The sequence below is a fragment of the Oncorhynchus mykiss genome, chromosome 2, assembly GCF_013265735.2.
Source record: "Oncorhynchus mykiss isolate Arlee chromosome 2, USDA_OmykA_1.1, whole genome shotgun sequence".
NCBI lineage: Eukaryota > Metazoa > Chordata > Actinopteri > Salmoniformes > Salmonidae > Oncorhynchus > Oncorhynchus mykiss.
The window spans coordinates 86,163,230-86,182,636 of record NC_048566.1 but is presented as its reverse complement, the minus strand read 5'-3'; the positions used below and the strand labels follow the sequence as shown (position 1 = coordinate 86,182,636).

The 19,407-nt window shown below is 40.1% G+C and overlaps 1 protein-coding gene across 4 annotated transcripts in view; it reads left to right on the top strand.

The window, feature by feature from the left end:
- ccnd2a (cyclin D2, a) overlaps positions 1-19,407 on the top strand; it is a 278,864-nt gene that overhangs the window by 237,948 nt on the left and 21,509 nt on the right. For 2 of the 4 annotated variants that reach the window (XM_036957791.1, XM_036957794.1), the window contains 2 exons: positions 10,447-10,662; positions 14,534-14,693. In XM_036957791.1, the coding sequence (XP_036813686.1) occupies positions 10,447-10,662; positions 14,534-14,693 (376 nt within the window). Of the gene's footprint in view, positions 1-8,656; positions 9,095-10,446; positions 10,663-14,533; positions 14,694-15,173; positions 15,644-19,407 lie in introns of those variants that run through there. The other 2 variants (XM_036957787.1, XM_036957797.1) reach the window with 2 other exon arrangements.

Sequence of the window (19,407 nt, the reverse complement as noted above, 5' to 3'; positions counted from 1 at the left end):
TGCAGTTGACAGTGAGAGGATGTTTCTTTTTCTGCTGAGTTTAGTTGCAAAGTAGCTAAACATAATTAAGTAGTTAAAAAGTTAAAAAGTAGCCAATTAACTAAAATGCTGAAGTTGTCTGCTTTGAGATTCGAACTCACAACCTTTGAGTTGCTTGACATTCATTTGAGTTGCTAGACATTCATGTTATAAGCCCCCCCCCCCCCTTCATTTTTAAATTACGTAACCATCTGTCTTATGTAACCTTACCAAACGTAACATATAATATGAGTTACCCAGATTTACATTTACTATGTTACGTCTAGTCTATGAGACCAGGCTGGATGTGCAAGTGTGAGCGTGAACATTTGTGTGTGTGTGTGTGTGTGTGTGTGTGTGTGTGTGTGTGTGTGTCAACTCTACATCTGTATCAGTGTTTGTCTTCAACCAGCAACATGTGTTTTATGGTCCTTTTTTAACACTGTTCCATGTTAATATTAGATATACCAGATGGATCAACACCTGATGGGTATGGATGGAATATTAGAGTGGTATAATTGTTTAAGTAATCTAGTTTATCTTTACTATACCCAGATCCTGATCTCATGTAACATCTGTTTGTGCTGGAGACCTTCGGGGCCCTGACCTAACCACACACACTGCAGGGAATATGGGGCCCTTACCCACTGTGCGTGTGCGCGTGAAAAATTCAGGTGTTTGCAATGACACAACAATGAGCACATCAAGCCTTGAAACCCTGTCAATTTTTTTCTGGGTTTCAAAGTCAGTAGAAGAGCATCTTAAATACAGCTGCAGGCAGAAAGGTCTCTGTTTGACAAACATAATGTCAATAGGCAACATTTTCTTTGTTCCCAACAGGGAGAGGTGCATGAATCATACATTAAACATGATTTGTATGAATGCCTCACTCAGAGGCAGCGTTTCTTTCTCTGGGCGATTTGCAGCAGGTGTCAAAATTGGGTGTCACTCAACTTAAACTGTATGCTTTATGATCAGGATTACAGTTGACGTGTAGACAAATATCAATCCATGTATTTGTTCCTTTGGATGATTCTGAAGCATTCCCGTCAATGAATGCCAAAGTACTTTATTGTTTAATATACAGTTCCAAGTATAAAATAATATATATTTTTTTAAATTCTGAGCATGTAATATAGCTATTTTTGTATTAGTATTTTAATTATTTGATTTCATCTTAGTCAAGGGTGACAATCATTGTGGACATGACTGTATGTCTTGATCTTCAGAGACAAAATGTCATTGAACATCCCAGGGGATAGGTTGACTTTCATTCCATCTGTCTCTCTATCTGTCTCAAACTGTCATCTGTCTGAGAGAACATATTGAGGATAAATTAAAGTCTGAAGTTTGAAGCTCATACAATGTTTTCAATGAAGGGAACACATTCTTTAGGAACTAGCCATCAGAGTCATCAGTTCATTAGGGCACACAACATCAAATGTTTTTAAGGTCCAGGTGGTCTCTCCCTGTTTGGGTCAGTTTTCTTCTGTTTGGTGCCTTATGAACACTACCCACTGGACTGTCTTGCAGTACAATAAAAGGTTGTGATGATGCACATTTGGTCTGGACATGTGGGTGGAATTCTTCAGGGTTTTTGCTCCCTCTGGATCAACGTTTCAAATGACCAGGAATCAGGAGTGCCTTTTGTGCAGAATTACACCATGAGGACACAACCTGCCCCCAGAGAGTCCTTGCAAGGCCCCTTGGACCAACAATGCCTTTGTTTTTACTTGTCAGTTTCAAAGGAAAGGAGGGGGAAAAATCTTAGGCTCTGGTATGATATTGGTAAGCAGTTGTTGCATGAGTGACAAACTTAAGGGCTACCGATATGAACATTGGAAAATCCTAGAGAAGCAGTGGGGTGAAGACACAACAGCAGCTGACCTGCTCCGCTCAAAAATGTGCAGTTGTGTTATCCGACAAATGTGAGAAGAAAGGAAAACCTATATTAAGTATCCTCCGGATGGGCAAGGGAATAGTTCCTATCCTTGGCAAGCTGTGCCCCAGATCTTCAATCTCCTCTCATTTCCTCTCTTCTGATGAGTTCATGAAAGATTGTTGGTGGAGTTCAAAAGGCAGGGTCAAGCATGTGAGAGAGGAGGGAAGAGTAAATAAAGGTAAATGAATAGCAGACTGGCTCTTCTCTGTTGGCAGAGGGGAGGTTTGTCTCGTTGGTGCTCTACAGACATCCTTATTGTATGTCCCATGCAGGTAGAACAACATCAACTATGTCCTCTCTGTGGAGAGACCCATACGTCCCTCAATGTGCTGTTAGCAACCCCTTTGATAGATAGATTGCTTTTAGTTATAAATGCTTCAACTTGTATTTTTGTTTTACTTTTCAAGAGCTATTTCTTGGATTGATTCTACTGATTTGCTTCAAAAACATATGGGAAGAAATGTGGCTGAAGTTGGTGTTTTTAAGATTTGTTGCATGACAACCAGAATACAGCTACGTGTTATTAATTTATCTTTGTCTGTGTCTAGATCACATCTGTTCCCAAGGTTTTTGTGGCATGCACCTGCAAATACTGTAATATCAGTCATATCATACAAGACTATTGCAACTTTGTAACTGATTGTAACCACCCTCACATAGCATATGAGAATGTTTGAAGCATGTACCTCTTGTCGGCAGCATCAATTCATCTCCCTAACAGGGAGGGTATTCACCTTGCTCCCTCAGACGCCCACCCCTCGCCCCCCGAAATGTTGGGAGATGACAATTAAACATAGATATTTTGCTCTCTCCCTTGTTTTTGGACTTAATGAGATAAAAACAGGTTCACAGAAATTGCAAGAGGACATCTTTGCATACAGAATGTCTGAGGGAGTTTTGCTGTGAGTCCACAGCCCTGGTCATTGGTGCCAAATTTGCATTGTAACATCAGTAATAGAATGGTGAGAATAAAGAATAAAAACATCCCACAGGTGCATGAGCTTCCAGGGACAACCCTCGTGAATTTAGTAAGTTTGTTTCTAAAACATATCAGAAAATGGAAAGTGGTTGAGAATGTAGCCTGTAGCATTCAATTATTCTTAATTTATTCTTAATTTCTTTAATTTTACTTTTTGGATTATGTGCATATTGTTGTGTATTGCTAGGTATTTTTACTGCATTGTTGGAGCTAGAAACACAAGCATTTCGCTGCAACTGCGATAACATCTGCAAATTTGTGTATTCAAGCAATAAACTTTGATTAGATTATTTTTAATCAACCCATTACACATAGTTACTTTCACTAAATAGTCAAATGAGCTGGCTCTCTAGATATCCCTCCTATTATCTTTCCATGTGTGTGGTTCCATTGCTCTCTGTACACTCTTAGAAAAAAGGGTTCCGAAGGGTTTTTCAACTGTCCCTATAGGAGAATGCTTTTTGGTTCCATGTAGAACCCTCTGTCAAAAGATTTCTTAATGGAACCCGATAGTGTTTTACCTGGAACCAAAAAGGGTTCCTCACAGGGTTTTCCTATAGGGACAGCCATAGGAGAACACTTTTTTTCTAAGAGTGTAGACCAAACTCAGGTCTCTTTTGCTGTGATATTATTCACTTCACCTTTGAGAAATGTGATTCGAAACATATTATAATCGAATCAAATGAATCTGTTTGGCTGAATCAAACATGGATGTATGTGTTCCTAATCTAACGTGTTGTGTTTCAAGCAGACAATTTGGATTGTGTGAAATACGCAGTGTTGGGTGGTTATGCAGACTAAGCTATGGCTAACTGGCTTTGTGGTTCTGTGTATTGTCCAGATAGCCTACAGACTGTACTGTGTCTGCACTCTTTGATTAGGAGGGATACAGGACACTATTATTACACCGTTGTATTTGCACTTTGTTGATATCAGCTAAAACATTACTGTTATGTAAATAAGTCTAACCAATGGAGCATTGCAAACAGCCTGGTATTGTGATATGGATGGACAAGTTATTTCTGTTTTGTTATTGTTTTACTCAGACATCTGCAGTTGTTCAACCACAACAAAATAACAGAAATGCTGTTATAAGCTATGAGCATGTGTGAAATAAGCAAATTATAAACATGCATAAGATGTTTTGAACGGATACATTTAGTGTATATTATTGATAGCATATATGGTAGCAACTGATCTCTCATGACCGCCTAATGTGCAGTCTTACTACATGGTTGTTACTACATGGAGTAGTAACGTAATATATTTTGATGCTTGTGTGTGACAAGCTAAGGAGACTTGTGAGTTACAACAGATGTCCAAGCTCAGGGTAATGCAGGAAATAGAGTTTGCATTGCTTTGTAAGTGTCAACCACATAACTTGCCTGACAAGGTTCTGCTTTATATTCCATAGAATATATTTTTTGATGACAATGTCAGGGGAGTTATTAATGTTAAAACGTCTTAATTAACTCTTTGAATTACCGTAAGAGTGAATGGTGAGTTTGTTACACCAGTACATTACTTTGCAGTGTTTGGAGTCAGCCAATGAGGCAGTTAGTGAATGGTGAACACATGTAAACACAGAGTGGGGTGGAGTCACTAGTTGGACCTACTATCAATTGGCATTAACACTGTATGCACATGTTTTTGGTCATACAAAACTTCTGATCCTGTCATGGTTGATTTATTCTAATGTTTTATTACGTCAAGAATATGTTGTATTTATTTGGTCATTTTTAGGGAATATTTCCTCCGCTTTTCACAGTTATCACATCTAACACAACACTTTTGGGGTTTCAATTGCTGCTTTTAAAATGTTCACCCCCAGGCGAAAAGTATGGAATAAGAGAACAAACGCTATTTCTATAAATAACATTAGTGTATATATATATTAATTTAGGAAATGAAATAGTGAACTTTATTAATGTTGTTATGGTATAAATAATTGAATGGTTTAATTTGATTATATTTAATCAACCCATTCTTTAAACACTATTAACAAGGTTATTGTTAACATTGAAACAGTCTTTTAAAAATAATTTCAAATATAAACCTTAATAAAAAGACAAATATAATATATATTGGTGCATACAGTCTGAAATTATATGAAGTCATTCAAACCAAGAACTTACAGAGTGGATTTGCCTCTTTCTACCTTTTGCCCTCTAATATGGTCTGTGAGACATCTAGTTACTTGTTAGATGTATTAGATTTTTCATGTGTAAGTGAATAACAAACTGTGTTTTTGTGTTTTCATCTAGGCCTATGTTAATTATCTGGTTAGAAAGATGTTATTCTTTCATTGCAGAACTGCCCTAATACCAGCTTGCAGCTGTGGCACTCGGCTGCAGGTGTATTAGAATTATCTATAGGAAGCAACATTCCATGTGTTTTCAAAGCATACTTCTATCACCTGCCATAATTGGGTTTATCTAGAAATCAGCCAACATTCAAACAACCTAATTTAGTAACATTATGGAAATGGCATATTTTCAGAATTCCTTTTTGAACCTGTTTGATACTTATTTTGTAATAGTTTCAAATACAGTTCCATGTAGCAGCCCAATGAACACATTATGGTTGTTTAATTTTATGTATAATGTATATGTAAACATGCTCAAAGGGAGGATAAACAATATTTCTCAGAAATATACTATGAACAGTTGTTGGGAAATTATCAACATTTATGAATTTGAAAGTACAACCTATGTTTGTTGGTATAGACATTCTAGATGGTTTTCAGTTCAAATATGTAAATTTTCAGAATTTTGAATGTTAAAAGGTTTATTTTTCTTTAGATTGTTTATAGTCTATTGCTGTCATTTGTAGAACATTGAAACGTTAAACTCATAAAGTTCCTTCCAAAATTCCCATGTCTGTTAATTTGACACATTTTGAAAACATCATAATTCGTGTTTTGATGTCAGCAACCTACTTGTGCCTTAAGTATGCTGCCTAGCTTACCCCACACTTGCATTATCTACCCGTTATTTCAAAACCTCATGTAGGCTGTTTCATACCACTTTGAGTCAACTTTGAGACAAACCATTGCAGTCACGGGTCAGATATGAGGTGAGAACTTTTCAAACTTCCCTATCAAATCAAAATAAAGTTTGAAACAAATGTTGCAATATTCTTTAGTTTGTGTCCCATTGGATATCATGTTAATTGCATGCATCTGGGAAATAATGTAGCGCCTCCGCTGCGTTTGACTCTCCTCAGAGCCTGCGGTGACGTCATTATTCCGCGAAAATACAGCATGGTTCTTTCAGGCTACAGTGCTGAGCCGCTACTGTAGTCTTAGGATGATTGTCGAATGGTATGTGTTTGCTGATTAGCTTTTTGCATTTGTTCGATGACATTGTAAACTTTAACCTTAGCATCATAAGAAATCTACCATAACTTGGGGATTGGGGATCTTAATGTTCAAAGTGTTGTGTTCCCAAGAGAGTTTAAACACTACATTTTCCATTTGATAATATCTGCAGCAAAACGATTGTCTTTGTTGGTGGTAAGAACACAAATGGGTTTATTGGGCTGTCTTTATTTTTCACTTTGTTTAACATGCTGTCCAAGAAATGGACATAAAAAAGTAATTTCTGATGGCAGTGACAGGTGCATGAGCAGTCATGAGATGCAGAGGCAATCAGAACACGAACAGCCTAAAATAAGTCCCCATTTTAAAAGCCGAAATATGATACATAGGTTGAAATATGAATTAATGGATATTATAACAAACGCATATTGACACCCGAGGAGGTGGTGGAGAAGCATGGCAATCAAGGCGCTTCACAAGCGTATCTGTCTGGCAAAGTAGAAACTTCAATTGGACATGATTGTGCGCATGTTGGCTCAATTTAGTCTACTACTGCATCGTTTTATGCATTCCATGTGTGAGCCTTTAAGATCAGTCATTATGGCACAGATGGGTTTGCACGATGTAGAATGTTGATTGTTTATTCTGTTTCTCTGAGGGAAATAATTTATCCCAAAATAATTCATTGAAATGCGTCAGGGACACGATAAATATCTGGGGGAACTCCCCCTATACACTGCCACAAAACGAGCAACTTTCTGGATGTGTAGGCTAGTAGTCTATACTATTGTTCGTTGAAAAACATCCCTTATTGTCTTTGATGTAGTCGTTCTTGTCGTCCAAAACATTCCGACTCAGTGCCTCATTCATGTAGTATTTGTGGTTGATAGGTTATCATGGAACCAATTAAGAAGCAGTTATAGCCTCAGCCTAGGCTATATTTCTCTAATTTTTGCGTATAATAAACAAGTTATAGAAATGTTGATCTTTATTGTAGTAGCTTAGTCTGCTTGTCGAACTTCTTACTTTTAAAAGTCTAACTGTTTTTTAGTTAAAACTTTAAAACGTGTGTGATGTGGAGGTTTCATCCATTTGGAATGTGTTGCTTTGCCATGTCTTAATTGCTTGTTGTTGGATGCAATTTTACGATTCCTATCTATGCTAGGGGGGCAATAACATCAGCTAATCGTGTGAATTGATAAATAGTTAGTTATTGTAGGAGTTGGACCGCCCTGGTTCTCCGAATATAGCCTATGCAATAGAATTCTGCCCAGTAACAATCGGCAAGCCTCGGTCACGCGCAGAAGACCTATTGGCTATATGCAAAGTGTGACATGGGGAGGAAACTATCTCGAGACAAAAAAATGCTTTAAAGAGGCATTTCCCACTTCTCTCACAAGTATGAGAACAAAGGTGTTGCCATTCAGACCGATAGAGACGCCCACTCGAATGGAATTTAACAACTTTGAGCGCAGCGGAAGACTGCCCCCTCTGCATATGAAAGACAATCCATGCAGGAGAGTCTAGTTGACTCATCTTTGGGGGTAGAATATTATTAGAGACTAACCTTTTTTGGCAAACTATCAGTTCTGCTTTAAGCTCCTCCAACATTACACTGTAGCATATTTAAGAGACCTTTAACAAGGCATAATACCTAGAATTAAGTATTGGACATGGGTCCTATGTGTATCGTTCTGCATATGAATGTAATGATCACAACCTCAACCACATGGATTATATTTATATATGAATACATGCAGTTGTCCAATACAGAACATAGGCTGTCATCGTGGTGTTATCTATAAGAGAAGTTTGTCGCAACAGCTTTTTTATGCTGCATTGCATTTCCTAGAAAGCTATCTCATTCAACCACAAGCGAGCTGTTGCTATATAAAAGATAGTTATGGTAGACCTTTGTGTGTGTGTGTGTGTGTGTGTGTGTGTCGGGGAGAGCGAGAGGGAGCGCGGGGCGATTAGAAGTTAATCAAGTGCATTCGAAAAAACAACAGAGCAAGCAAATCAACAAGGATACGTTTTTTTGTTGATAAACTGAAATACAGAAATAAAATTGGCCTAATGCATGTTTATGAAGTTGTCAACTTGGGTACATTGCTATTCCTGCATTCATAGCCTAGCCCTAGGCTACATCCCCTCTGAAGGCAGAAAAACTGTACCCCTGACGAGTTTAAACTCTAACACTTGCTAAATGGATCAATTGTTCCAGTTATATAGCCTATATTATCCGAGTACATTTTCTCAATTTGTTCCTGTGACGCATGGTTGGGGTTTTAATTGTGGTAATATTGTCATGATAAAATAAAATTAATATGAAGTTGTCATCTAAAAGTGGAGAGAAAAGAGGAACAAATGTTTGAGTAACTGCTCAACATAGTGTGGTCTGCGCTGCTGCTCGCGTCACTTTGGTCGGAAAAGGCAGGCTTAAAATGTAACGCCAGAAGAAAGTAGAAGCGAACTGAGGGGGAGAGGAAAAAGTTCGCAAGGAGAGGCAGGACTACTCTTGGGAGCCCTGCAGTCTCACTTTTATGCCTCCAAAATACTTTCCTTCCAGCTTCTTTGCATCTAGCAATATTGTTTAGTATTATCACTAGAATAATCCGGCTTTGTAAAAACTGAAACGACCATGGAGCTGCTTTGCCTCGAAATGGACACCATTTTAAGAGCTCGTCCTGATCCGAATATTCTGTGTGATGATAGGGTATTACAAAGCCTGTTGACCATTGAAGAACGATTTATTCCCCAATGTTCTTATTTCAAGTGCGTTCAGAAAGATATTCAGCCATTTATGCGGAGGATGGTTGCTACTTGGATGCTGGAGGTTTGTACCGAAATACTCTGTAGGCTCACGACTCATATCAAAACACACTCAAATCGGACCTATCGCTCTGTCATTTTGTCCAGTTTGTATGGTGTGAGAAAGAGGAGGGTTGCACATCATATTGCCGAATATACAATCATGATAGCCTATAATTCGTTTATTTTATTAATATGGTTTTATTTTTTGAACCAAGTCACTGACGATTACGTCTCAGATACATTGACAGGTGGTTACAGTGGTGTAGTCTTTCACCAGATAAAGCTTTTCTTTGCATAGGTCGGATCTAGGAAAGGTGCACGGGATTATTTGTTATATATTTTAAAATTGCCTAAATATGTCCATGCACACGTATGCAGTTCAATGCTAGCCCTATTCTAGCCTATATTCTAACGCCATGTTGTTTTTTCAGGAACTGTTGCAGTTTTTCTGACGATTTTACAGATCATAAACGCTATACCTGTTGTTGAAACGTGGCATAAATGAAAGAGCAGTGTCTAAACGACATAGTCATCATTGAAATTAATGCGAAATATTGATCAAACATTTTCTATTTATTTTTTAAATATTGGATCGCGGAAGGGGTGCGGGCCTTTCTGTCCCTCTGGTCTCCTCATTGAAATCCGTCACCCAGGAATTAAGTTAGATTTTTTACAATTTGTTTGACATAATATGTTGGGAATTGTCTGAATAGAAACCTGACCGTCAGAGCTTTATTTTCATGGAATAGTTATTTTACTGACATTCATGAAATATTTTATATTAATTTTTGAAAATATATTTCGACCTGGTGGTGACGCACTCGAGATCAGCCACATGCTACTTCGTTTTACATTTGACAATTATTTCGCATTTATCTTCAAATTACATGTTTATCAATTGTCGGGTCTGATGTGAAAGACATTGGTGTTCATTATGATGCGAAAATTATAGGTGTAGACAATTTATTTATATTTTTAAATATTTTAGGAAAATATGACGAAGGAAAAAAAGAGGTTCCGTACTGTGCTGCATGGGTGTTTTTTGGCTGGGGTAATTGTGACTTGAATTAATTTCTTACTGAAGGAATGTGATTCTATTGACAGCCTGTGCCTGAGAGCTTTTTCAAACATTGAAAATAATCTTATTTAGAATTTATTGATGATGTCGCAACAACTCTGGGTGGGGCTCAATTATTGGCCAGGTCCCAAAGGGTTTCGACGAATTTATATGCATATCTGGCTGTTACATTATTTCCTTAATTTCGTTATCATTTTTATGTTTCACATGTATTGAACACATTATAGGTAATTGAAATAACTGGAATTTGATGATGCCAATTGCTGCACATTGTCACATGTCACCTCTCTCTCTAGGTTTGTGAAGAACAGAAGTGTGAGGAAGAGGTTTTTCCCTTGGCAATGAACTACTTAGACAGATTTTTAGCTGTGGTTCCAACCAGAAAGTGTGATCTGCAGCTTCTTGGAGCAGTTTGCATGTTCCTTGCATCCAAATTGAAAGAAACTCGTCCATTAACTGCAGACAAACTCTGCATCTACACTGATAACTCCATCAGACCACAGGAGCTGCTGGTAAGCAACAGTTGGTTTCTGCCAGCAAAATTATGAGTTACATTTCAGATTGTTATTGTTGGCTTTGTCAAATATGAAACTCATGGCTATTTGTCAATGTTTATGTTATGGGCCAAAAGCCACCTACATATATATGTTTTATATTTATTCATATTATATATGATACTGTCCATTTTCTCTAAGGATGAACTATTATGGAATATAATTAACTGAAATCATCAGCCAACCTAGATTAAATGTTTGGCCCCATCACTCTAGGAATGACCCAGAGTGCTTTGTCCCCCAAGAGTTATACTGTACTACAGGTAACTGCCAAAATAAAGGAAACACCCAGATTCTACAAGTGTCTGGAACTCTATTGGAGGGATGAGACACAATTCTTCCACAAAAATTATATAATTTGGTGATTTGTTGATTGTGGTGGAAAATGCTGTCTCAGGTGCCGCTCCAGAATCTCCCATAAGTGTCCAATTGTGTTGAGATCTGGTGACTGAGACACACACACCCTTTAAACCCCCTATGGTCTTTTGAGACCCCTCTTTCAAGGTCACTGAGAACTCTTCTAGCCATGGTAGTCAAAATTATGGCACGATGGGGTGTTAATTGCTTAATTAACTCAGGAACCATACCTGTGTGGAAGCACCTGCTTTCACTATACTTTGTATTTTTGATTTACTCAAGTGTTTCCTTTATTTTGGCAGTTACCTGTATATTGGACTGTACAGTAGGTTTTTGTACAGTGGTCTCCATCACCATCTAGTGGCAAATATTTGTAGTAGAGCGAGGTCAGCCGTTGAACTGAAGCCAAGGTTTAGATCCGTGGAGTGATTGATCTTTAGAGACTTCAGTCTACAGAGAGGAAGTCTCCCATATTGATGGTCCTGGCAAACAAAATGTTGTCTTTGACCTCCAGTTTGCTCCACTCAAGTTTTGACATAGATAGATGTCCTCAAAGAATGGACATTTACAGGTTTTTGTAGATCCTGCTTCAAAAAGTACTTTTTCCAATGTGTTAGAAAACAATGCTTATTACTTGCATACAGTACATTACAATTTTGCATTGGATTAGTTCACTAATTGGATGTCTTGGTTGTAGGCGCTCACAACGAGGTTTCACTTGACCTGGTGTGGGTACATCCTGCTTGTCTTGGTTAGGGTTTCTGCTGCAGTCATTGGTACCCAAAAGTTAGAGCCTTTGGCAATCTCATAGGGTCATGGTGGACCCAAGTGGTGGTGAACATTTAAATAGTCAGTTTCTCACATCAAAAGTATTTCCTCTGCGACCCTACTTAAACATTCTTTAGTAAACAATAGTCAATCCCACCCATGTTGTGAAAGAGGCCCCATATTATTCAGCTGAGAGCTTGGGGGCTGCCTGGGCCTGACCCACCTCCTCAGTTGATTGCTGATCCCAATGCTGTGGTACTAAATATGTATGGGTTGGAGAGGCCAGCCATTCCCTGTGATGACAGGTCCTGCATCAGTGGTCTTAGGGGCTGAGTCTGTCCCTCCTCCTATCTCTCATTGGTTGTTATTGTATTATTGCTGACAGAAGCATGATCAACATCAGGTGAAGATTCATATTTTGCTGGACTGGGCTGAGCTGTATCCACCCATACATGTTGTTTAGGCATGGGTCAGAGGAGTACCATGTTTCTGAGATGGTTTCATGAGGGTTGCCTGGTCGTGTTCACAATTAGCTTCTCTTTAAGGCAATCTTTTGGCTGACAGATACAGGAAACAGGAGATCAGCTGCTCGGCCCATGTGATCGTTTTTTTGTCCCCATCTTTGGTAACAATTTCTTGTAAAATAAACCACAATGTCACCCAGAAGGTGGGACCGGAGGCACCAGCAGAAGGAAGTGGGTGCCTGCATGGAGGGTGTGTTGCAAGGTTTTGCCACAGCTCGCTCTCTCTCTCTTTCTGTCTATCTCTCTCTATCTCTGTCTGTCTCTCTCTCATTCTCTCTCTCGCACTCTCTCTCTCTCAGCTTGTGTCTGTCAGCTCGTGTCTGTTTTCTACCACAGCAGAAAGCAGACCTCTAATGATAGAGAGGGGAAACACTGCAGAGTGTGGACAAGAGTCAGGGCCATCTATCTATACGATTCCTCATTGATTCCTTGAATTCTAACCGCAGCATCACATTTGTCAACGGCCTATTTCTCAGCGGTATCTGTGGCATTCTTATGGAGTGACTCACTGAACCTTAGCAGTTTTTTTACAGTTTTTGTAAGTTGATAGGGAAACACAACACCTTGTGAAACTGAAGTGGGGATATCATAGGGATGCATCATAGTGTGTGGTCCCCTTCCAGAGGAGAGAGAGAGATGCAGTTCACCTGATATTGGGAATGAGATTTGGTCATCAGTTCAAAATTACTGATATACAGTTCGCCTGATATTGGGAATGAGATCTGGTCATCGGTTCAGAATCACCCTGTCGTGGAGTTTTAAAGGCAGTTAATGGCTGCCATATTGGACCTGCGTTGTCTCATGACTAAGAACCATGTGACTCTGAAGGGGAAATCACTAGCATCCCAGGTCTTAGGCACAAGGACAGTCGCAAACCACAAAATTTCTCCCAAATTAGTCACCAGCTCCTTCCGTTACTCATCCTTTCTTCTCTAAGAAACAAGGGCAACCGTATAACTCAAACAACCTCCCACCCCCCCAAGAAAAATAAAACCATGTGATTTAAGATAGGCCTAAATGTCATTGGCTATTGCTGATAGACATTGGGATTGTGCAGTTGAGGATACTGCTCACGATTGAACAAGTTCAAGTTGATTAGTTTTAGGGAAACTGTCATTTTGTTTTAGCCTCTCCTTTTATGCTGTTCACATCAAACATTAGGTATACACTTGTTTTGTATGTGTGTCAGGTGAGCTGTAAAATCGTTGTAAATTAGCTCTGTTTGTTTAACATTATCGATCGAATTTCAGAGGTGTCAATTTGAATTTAGCTAGGTGCTCAAAGTAGCAAAACAGGTCCTAACTCTGGTAACTTAATAGCTTCCAACAAGTTATGACAAAGGTTAAATTATGCTATCCTGTGCTAACCTATTTGCTGTGCATTTTGTCTTGCATTTGTACTTGTATAATCGATACTGTGTATAACACCACGGTACTTCTTGCTGCCTACGGAGCAGCAAGAGAAATTGCCCCTGTCTACCCGAGTACTCCGTTCTGCCACCTCTTGTCTCCTGGCTCTACCACCTCTGCCAAAGGGCAGCTTCTCTGTCCTGGCACCCCGATGATGGAACCAGCTTCCCCCTGAAGACAGGACAGCAGTCCCTGCCTATCTTCCAAAAACATCTGAAACCCTGCCCTCTATTTTAGATAATTGCACAGCCCCCCCCCCCCCCCCATAAATAAATAAATAAGCATTTTGTGAACTAACACACACACTTGACTCATTTTCCTCTTACTGGCTGACTTTACTGACAGCCACTTTATTGAGGAAAAAAGTACTTGCTGTGATATGTGGTTGTTCCACCTAGCTATGTTAAGATGAATGCACTAACCGTAAGTTGCTGTGGATAAGAGCATGTGCTAAATTATTAAATGTAAATGTATTATAAAAAAAATCTAAATAGATTGTTGACCAAATGATCAACCATATAGGAATCTATTCATTGCCTCTGTTGGCTTGAGCATGTTAGTGAGAGCTAGTTTTAGAGTCCCTATCTCCCCCCTCCTCCCCCATCCAACCTGGCTCAGTCTCAGCTAGGCTGGTGCCATGTATATACAGTATGTTTAGCCTTGTTGCCGCTCTCATCCTAAAACAGTCTCTCGCTCTCTGCTCTCTCTCTTTTGCCTTCTCTTTTGCTCTCTCGCTCTCTCTTGCTCTCTTTCTCTCTCTTTCTGTTTCAGGAGTGGGAGCTGGTGGTGTTGGGGAAGTTGAAGTGGAACCTGGCGGCTGTCACACCAAACGACTTCATCGAACACATCGTGAGGAAGCTGCCGTTGCCCAAGGACAAGCTGGCGCTGATACGTAAACATGTGCAGACCTTCATCGCCCTCTGCGCCACAGGTATGTTGCATCCTTTATTGATACTAAAGTCTCACTGGTGGATATTTATTTCATCAAAAGATGAGCCAATGTGGGTTGCCATCTGATATCACTTTTGGCTCCCAAAACGATAATGGATGTGCTGCCAAGTCAATTAGGTGCTGATGTCTTGCGTCAACATAGTTGCAAAATATCCTTGTCTCCCCTTCTTTCGACACAAAATCAAAATATCCTTTCTGAGCAACAATGACTGGCGGAGACCCCATTCAGGTAGCTTTGTGGGCCCCCCGTCAATGTGGTGTCATTTCACTTAAGTGAGATGGATTACCTCAATGTGAAAATATGTGGGGCTTAGAAAAGCATGTGTCATGGAAGGACGTGTCTCTGTGAGAGTCTCATGTCCACGTCCATCATGTTTCCCACGGCTGTGGCGGCTGGTACGGCCATGTTCTGTAGGCATATCAGAGAATAGAGTGACACTTCAAAGGACAGCAGCCTGGTTTAAAGGACATTCCTGTGTTCCTGTGTGCTCTGGGACCAAGGGAGGACCTGATGGGGGTGGGACTGGGTATTGTCCCCTCCGCTCTCCAGGGTGGATTGTTTCTTCAAGATCAAACATCAAGTTGTGGGAGTGAGAGGAGATTCTCTAAATATGATCTGAAAATCTGGAGGAGGGTGAGAGCAAAGAAAGAAAGAGATGAGGAGGAGCATATTGTTCCTGCAGTCCCGCATGTTTTCATATCTGTCCGTTTCCCTCTCTTACGCCTCCCTACTGCTTGAGGGCATGATGACTTTCCCATGTTCAGGGTGTGTTTGTGGGGCAGGTTCTCCCAGCACACAGCCCAGCAGTATGGGGGGTAATGGGATCCAGAGCTGCAGCAAGGCCCCCCTCTCCCTCCCTGGCTCCTCTGGACTCCACCCCAGGGTCCCACCTCTGGCCCCACAGGAATGCCCCCTACACTCCCTTATGGGTGAGATCCATGTGGTGGTAGAGGAGTGTGTGTATGGATGGATGGAAGGGAGTTACGGTGACAGGTCTCTAAACATTGCCACTTTTGATGTAGAATCCCTTTTCTGATTGTGCAATTGATATTGTATGTTGTGAAAGACAGAGCACATTGATGGTCTCCATGGGAACTGGCCCCATTGTTCTCAATTTGTCACTCTGTGCCTCTCTCTTTTTCTTTCTCTCTTTTTCACTCTCTCTTCATGCTCTCCTTTATGTTCTGTGCCATTGGAGAGATGAATGTAAGGGAATGACTGTGTCAGTGATCAGACCTATTCCCAAAGCAACATTGCACAAGGCTCCCAGTGCACTTGGTCCACAATTGCTTCAGTGAGGCAGTGGATATACATTTATGAGTCTTGTGGAGGGAGATGTCTTCCTGATGTCTTGTAGAAGGAAGCCTTGTTGCAGATAACTCGGATTAGCAGTAGGCTATTTTGTCTTCATACTCCTCAGATTTCAGATTCATATGTAGGCAAAGAGCATGTTGAACAATTTGGTGCATCTGAAGATCTCTGGGAATTCAAAACCCATTTTGTGCAATGTTCCCAGCCATAAATCAACTCAACTATCTTGTGAGATTCCTCCCTGAGAATCTCCCTCCAGACATGCTTAGAAGGTGAAGCTGGAGGAGGAAGTTTCTAGGGCTTTGCTATTTGCAAGACAGTTGACAACAGATCTCCTGGGGTCTCAGTATTTCATGCATAGAAGTGATTCAACTCACCCCCACCTCCACCCCCTCTTCTTGGAAAATGTCCATAAACCAACTCTTCTGTATTTGAGTGAGAGAGAGGAGAGGTGGAGAGAAAAAAAGGCTCTAATTTTTAATGGTTCCTCTCTTTTGATGGAAAAGTTCTGTTCGAGGCACTCTGGGGATTTGGTCAGGTGGCTGTGGGCCGGGAGGCACAGGCTGGTTTAGTATTAATTAATAATGAGGGAGGGTCCATTCAGCACTATGCAAATGGTCTAGGGCTCGGCTACAGGCTGGGAGAAAGGAGACAAAGAGCCGGCTCTACATTTCATATGCAGAGGCATGTAAGGGTCAGCACAGCGGGGGCACTCCATAGGAATCACCAACGTCTCCCCAGGGAAGCCTACAGGATAATGGTGGAGAAACAAGCCCATTAACCTTTCTGATCTCCCCATCCCGGATCCGGGTTCGTGAATACAGACTCAAGCTCATTACCATAACGCAACGTTAACTATTCATGAAAATCGCAAATGAAATGAAATAAACATGCCATCTCTCAAGCTTAGCCTTTTGTTAACAACACTGTCATCTCAGATTTTCAAAATATGCTTCTCAACCATTGCAAAACAAGCATTTGTGTAACAGTATTGATGGCTAACGTAGCATTTAGCATTAGCATTCAGCTGGCAACATTTACACAAAAAAACAGAAAAGCATTCAAAAAAATCATTTACCTTTGAAGAACTTCAGATGTTTTCAATGAGGAGACTCTCAGATAGCAAATGTTCAGTTTTTCCTGAAAGATTATTTGTTTAGGACAAATCACTCCGTTTTCTGCGTCACGTTTAGCTATGAAAAAACCCCTGTATCCAGGATTGTGTAAATCTATCAGCAAGCTCATTAGCATAACACAACGTTAACTATTTATGAAAATCGCAAATGAAATGAAATAAATATGCCATCTCTCAAGCTTAGCCTTTTGTAAACAACACTGTCATCTCAGATTTTCAAAATATGCTTCTCAACCATAGGAAAACAATCATTTGTGTAAAAGTAGCTAGCTAGAGTTAGCATTTCGCGTTAGCATTTAGCGTTAGCATTAGCGTTAGCATCCAGCACGCAACATTAACAAAAACATAAAAGCCTTCAAATAAAATCATTTACCTTTGAAGAACTTCTGATGTTTTCAATGAGGATACTCTCAGTTAGATAGCAGATGCTCAGTTTTTCCAAAAAGATTCCTTGTGTATTAGAAATAGCTCCGTTTTATACATCACATTTGGCTACCAAAAAAAATCCATAAATTCAGTCCTCAAAACGCAAACTTTTTTCCAAATTAACTCCATAATATCGACTGAAAACATGGCAAACGTTTTTTAGAATCAAGCCTCAAGGTGTTTTTCACATATCTCTTCATTGATACATCGTTCTTGGAAACATGCTTTCTCTCCTGAATCCCAGGAGAAAATGACCGCACCTGAAGATTACGCACAAATTTAGACAAAGGACACCGGGCGGACCTCTGGAAAATGTAGTCTCTTATGGCCAATCTTCCAATGATATGCCTACAAATACGTCACAATGCTGCTAAGACCTTGGGCGAACGACAGAAAGTGTAGGCTCATTCCTTGCGCAATCACAGCCATATAAGGAGAGAATGGAAAACAGAGCTTCAGAAATTCTGCTAATTCCTGGGTGATGCATCATCTTGGTTTCGCCTGTAGAATGAGTTCTGGGGCACTTACAGACAAAATCTTTGCAGATTCTGAAACTTCAGAGTGTTTTCTTTCCAAAACTGTCAAGAATATGCATAGTCGAGCATCTTTTCGTGACAAAATATCGCGCTTAAAACGGGAACGTTTTTTATCCAAAAATGAAATAGCGCCCCTAGAGCTCTAAGAGGTTAAGGGAGATTATGGCCTCCTTCTTCCACAGAGACACCAAGCACTTCTTGTCCCCTTGTTTCCCCCTGGTCTCCTGTCCCGTTCTTTCAATAGAGGTAAAGGAGGGGTTGGGGATAGTGGTGCGCGGGTCAGCTGTTGGTTCACCCGCACCAGCCCGCAATTCCTAATAACCAATCCGCAACTGCCCGACTTGTGATAAAGTGACTTGTGATAATGTGATAAAGTGAAAATCTGAGGCCCACACCCGACCCCAAACCCACAAAAATGAAAACATTTTCTATAGGCTACAGTCAAAGACGGTGGAACAATTTTTTTTTGTGTGGGTGCAGGATTTTTTTGTTGCCTGATTTTAGATATGTTTCTGCTTATAATTTCTGACATTTTGGTAGGCTATTTGTTAGTCCCCTTGTCTATAATTAGATACATGCAGCTTCTCTTCTGTCATTATACACTGAGTATACAAAGATCAAGTGAATCCAGGTGAAAGCTATGATCCCTTATTGATGTCACTTGTTAAATCCACTTCAATCTGTGTAGATGAAGGGGAGGAGACAGGTTAAATAATTATTTTTAAGTCTTGAGACAATTGATACATGGATAGTATATGTGTGCCATTCAGAGGGTGAATGGGCAAGACAAAATATTTAAGTAGCTTTGAACGTGGTATGGTAGTAGGTGCCAGGTGCACCGGTTTGTGTCAAGAACTGCAATGCTGCTGGGTTTTTCATGCTCAACAGTTTCTTGTGTGTATCAAGAATGGTCCACCACCCAAAGGACATCCAGCCAACTTGACACAACTGTGGGAAGCATTGGAGTCAATATGGGCCAGCATCCCTGTGGAACACTTTCAAAATCTTGTGGAGTCCATATCCCAACGAATTAGGAAGGTAATGTTTGGTATACTCAGTGTATGTTACCCTAAGAAGACTAAATAAACCCTTGCTCACCAGAATGTCATACATCGATAGAATGAATGCTTCAATCTAGTTGACATCGGTAAACTTTTCTGTCATCTTCTTTCAGGGAGCAAAGATGTTTAGGGGCCAGGGAGAAAATGCAATTAGAAAACAAAACAAAACTGGAACAATCAATTTGACTTTTTTTTTCTTCTTTTTTTCTCACCTTTATTTAACC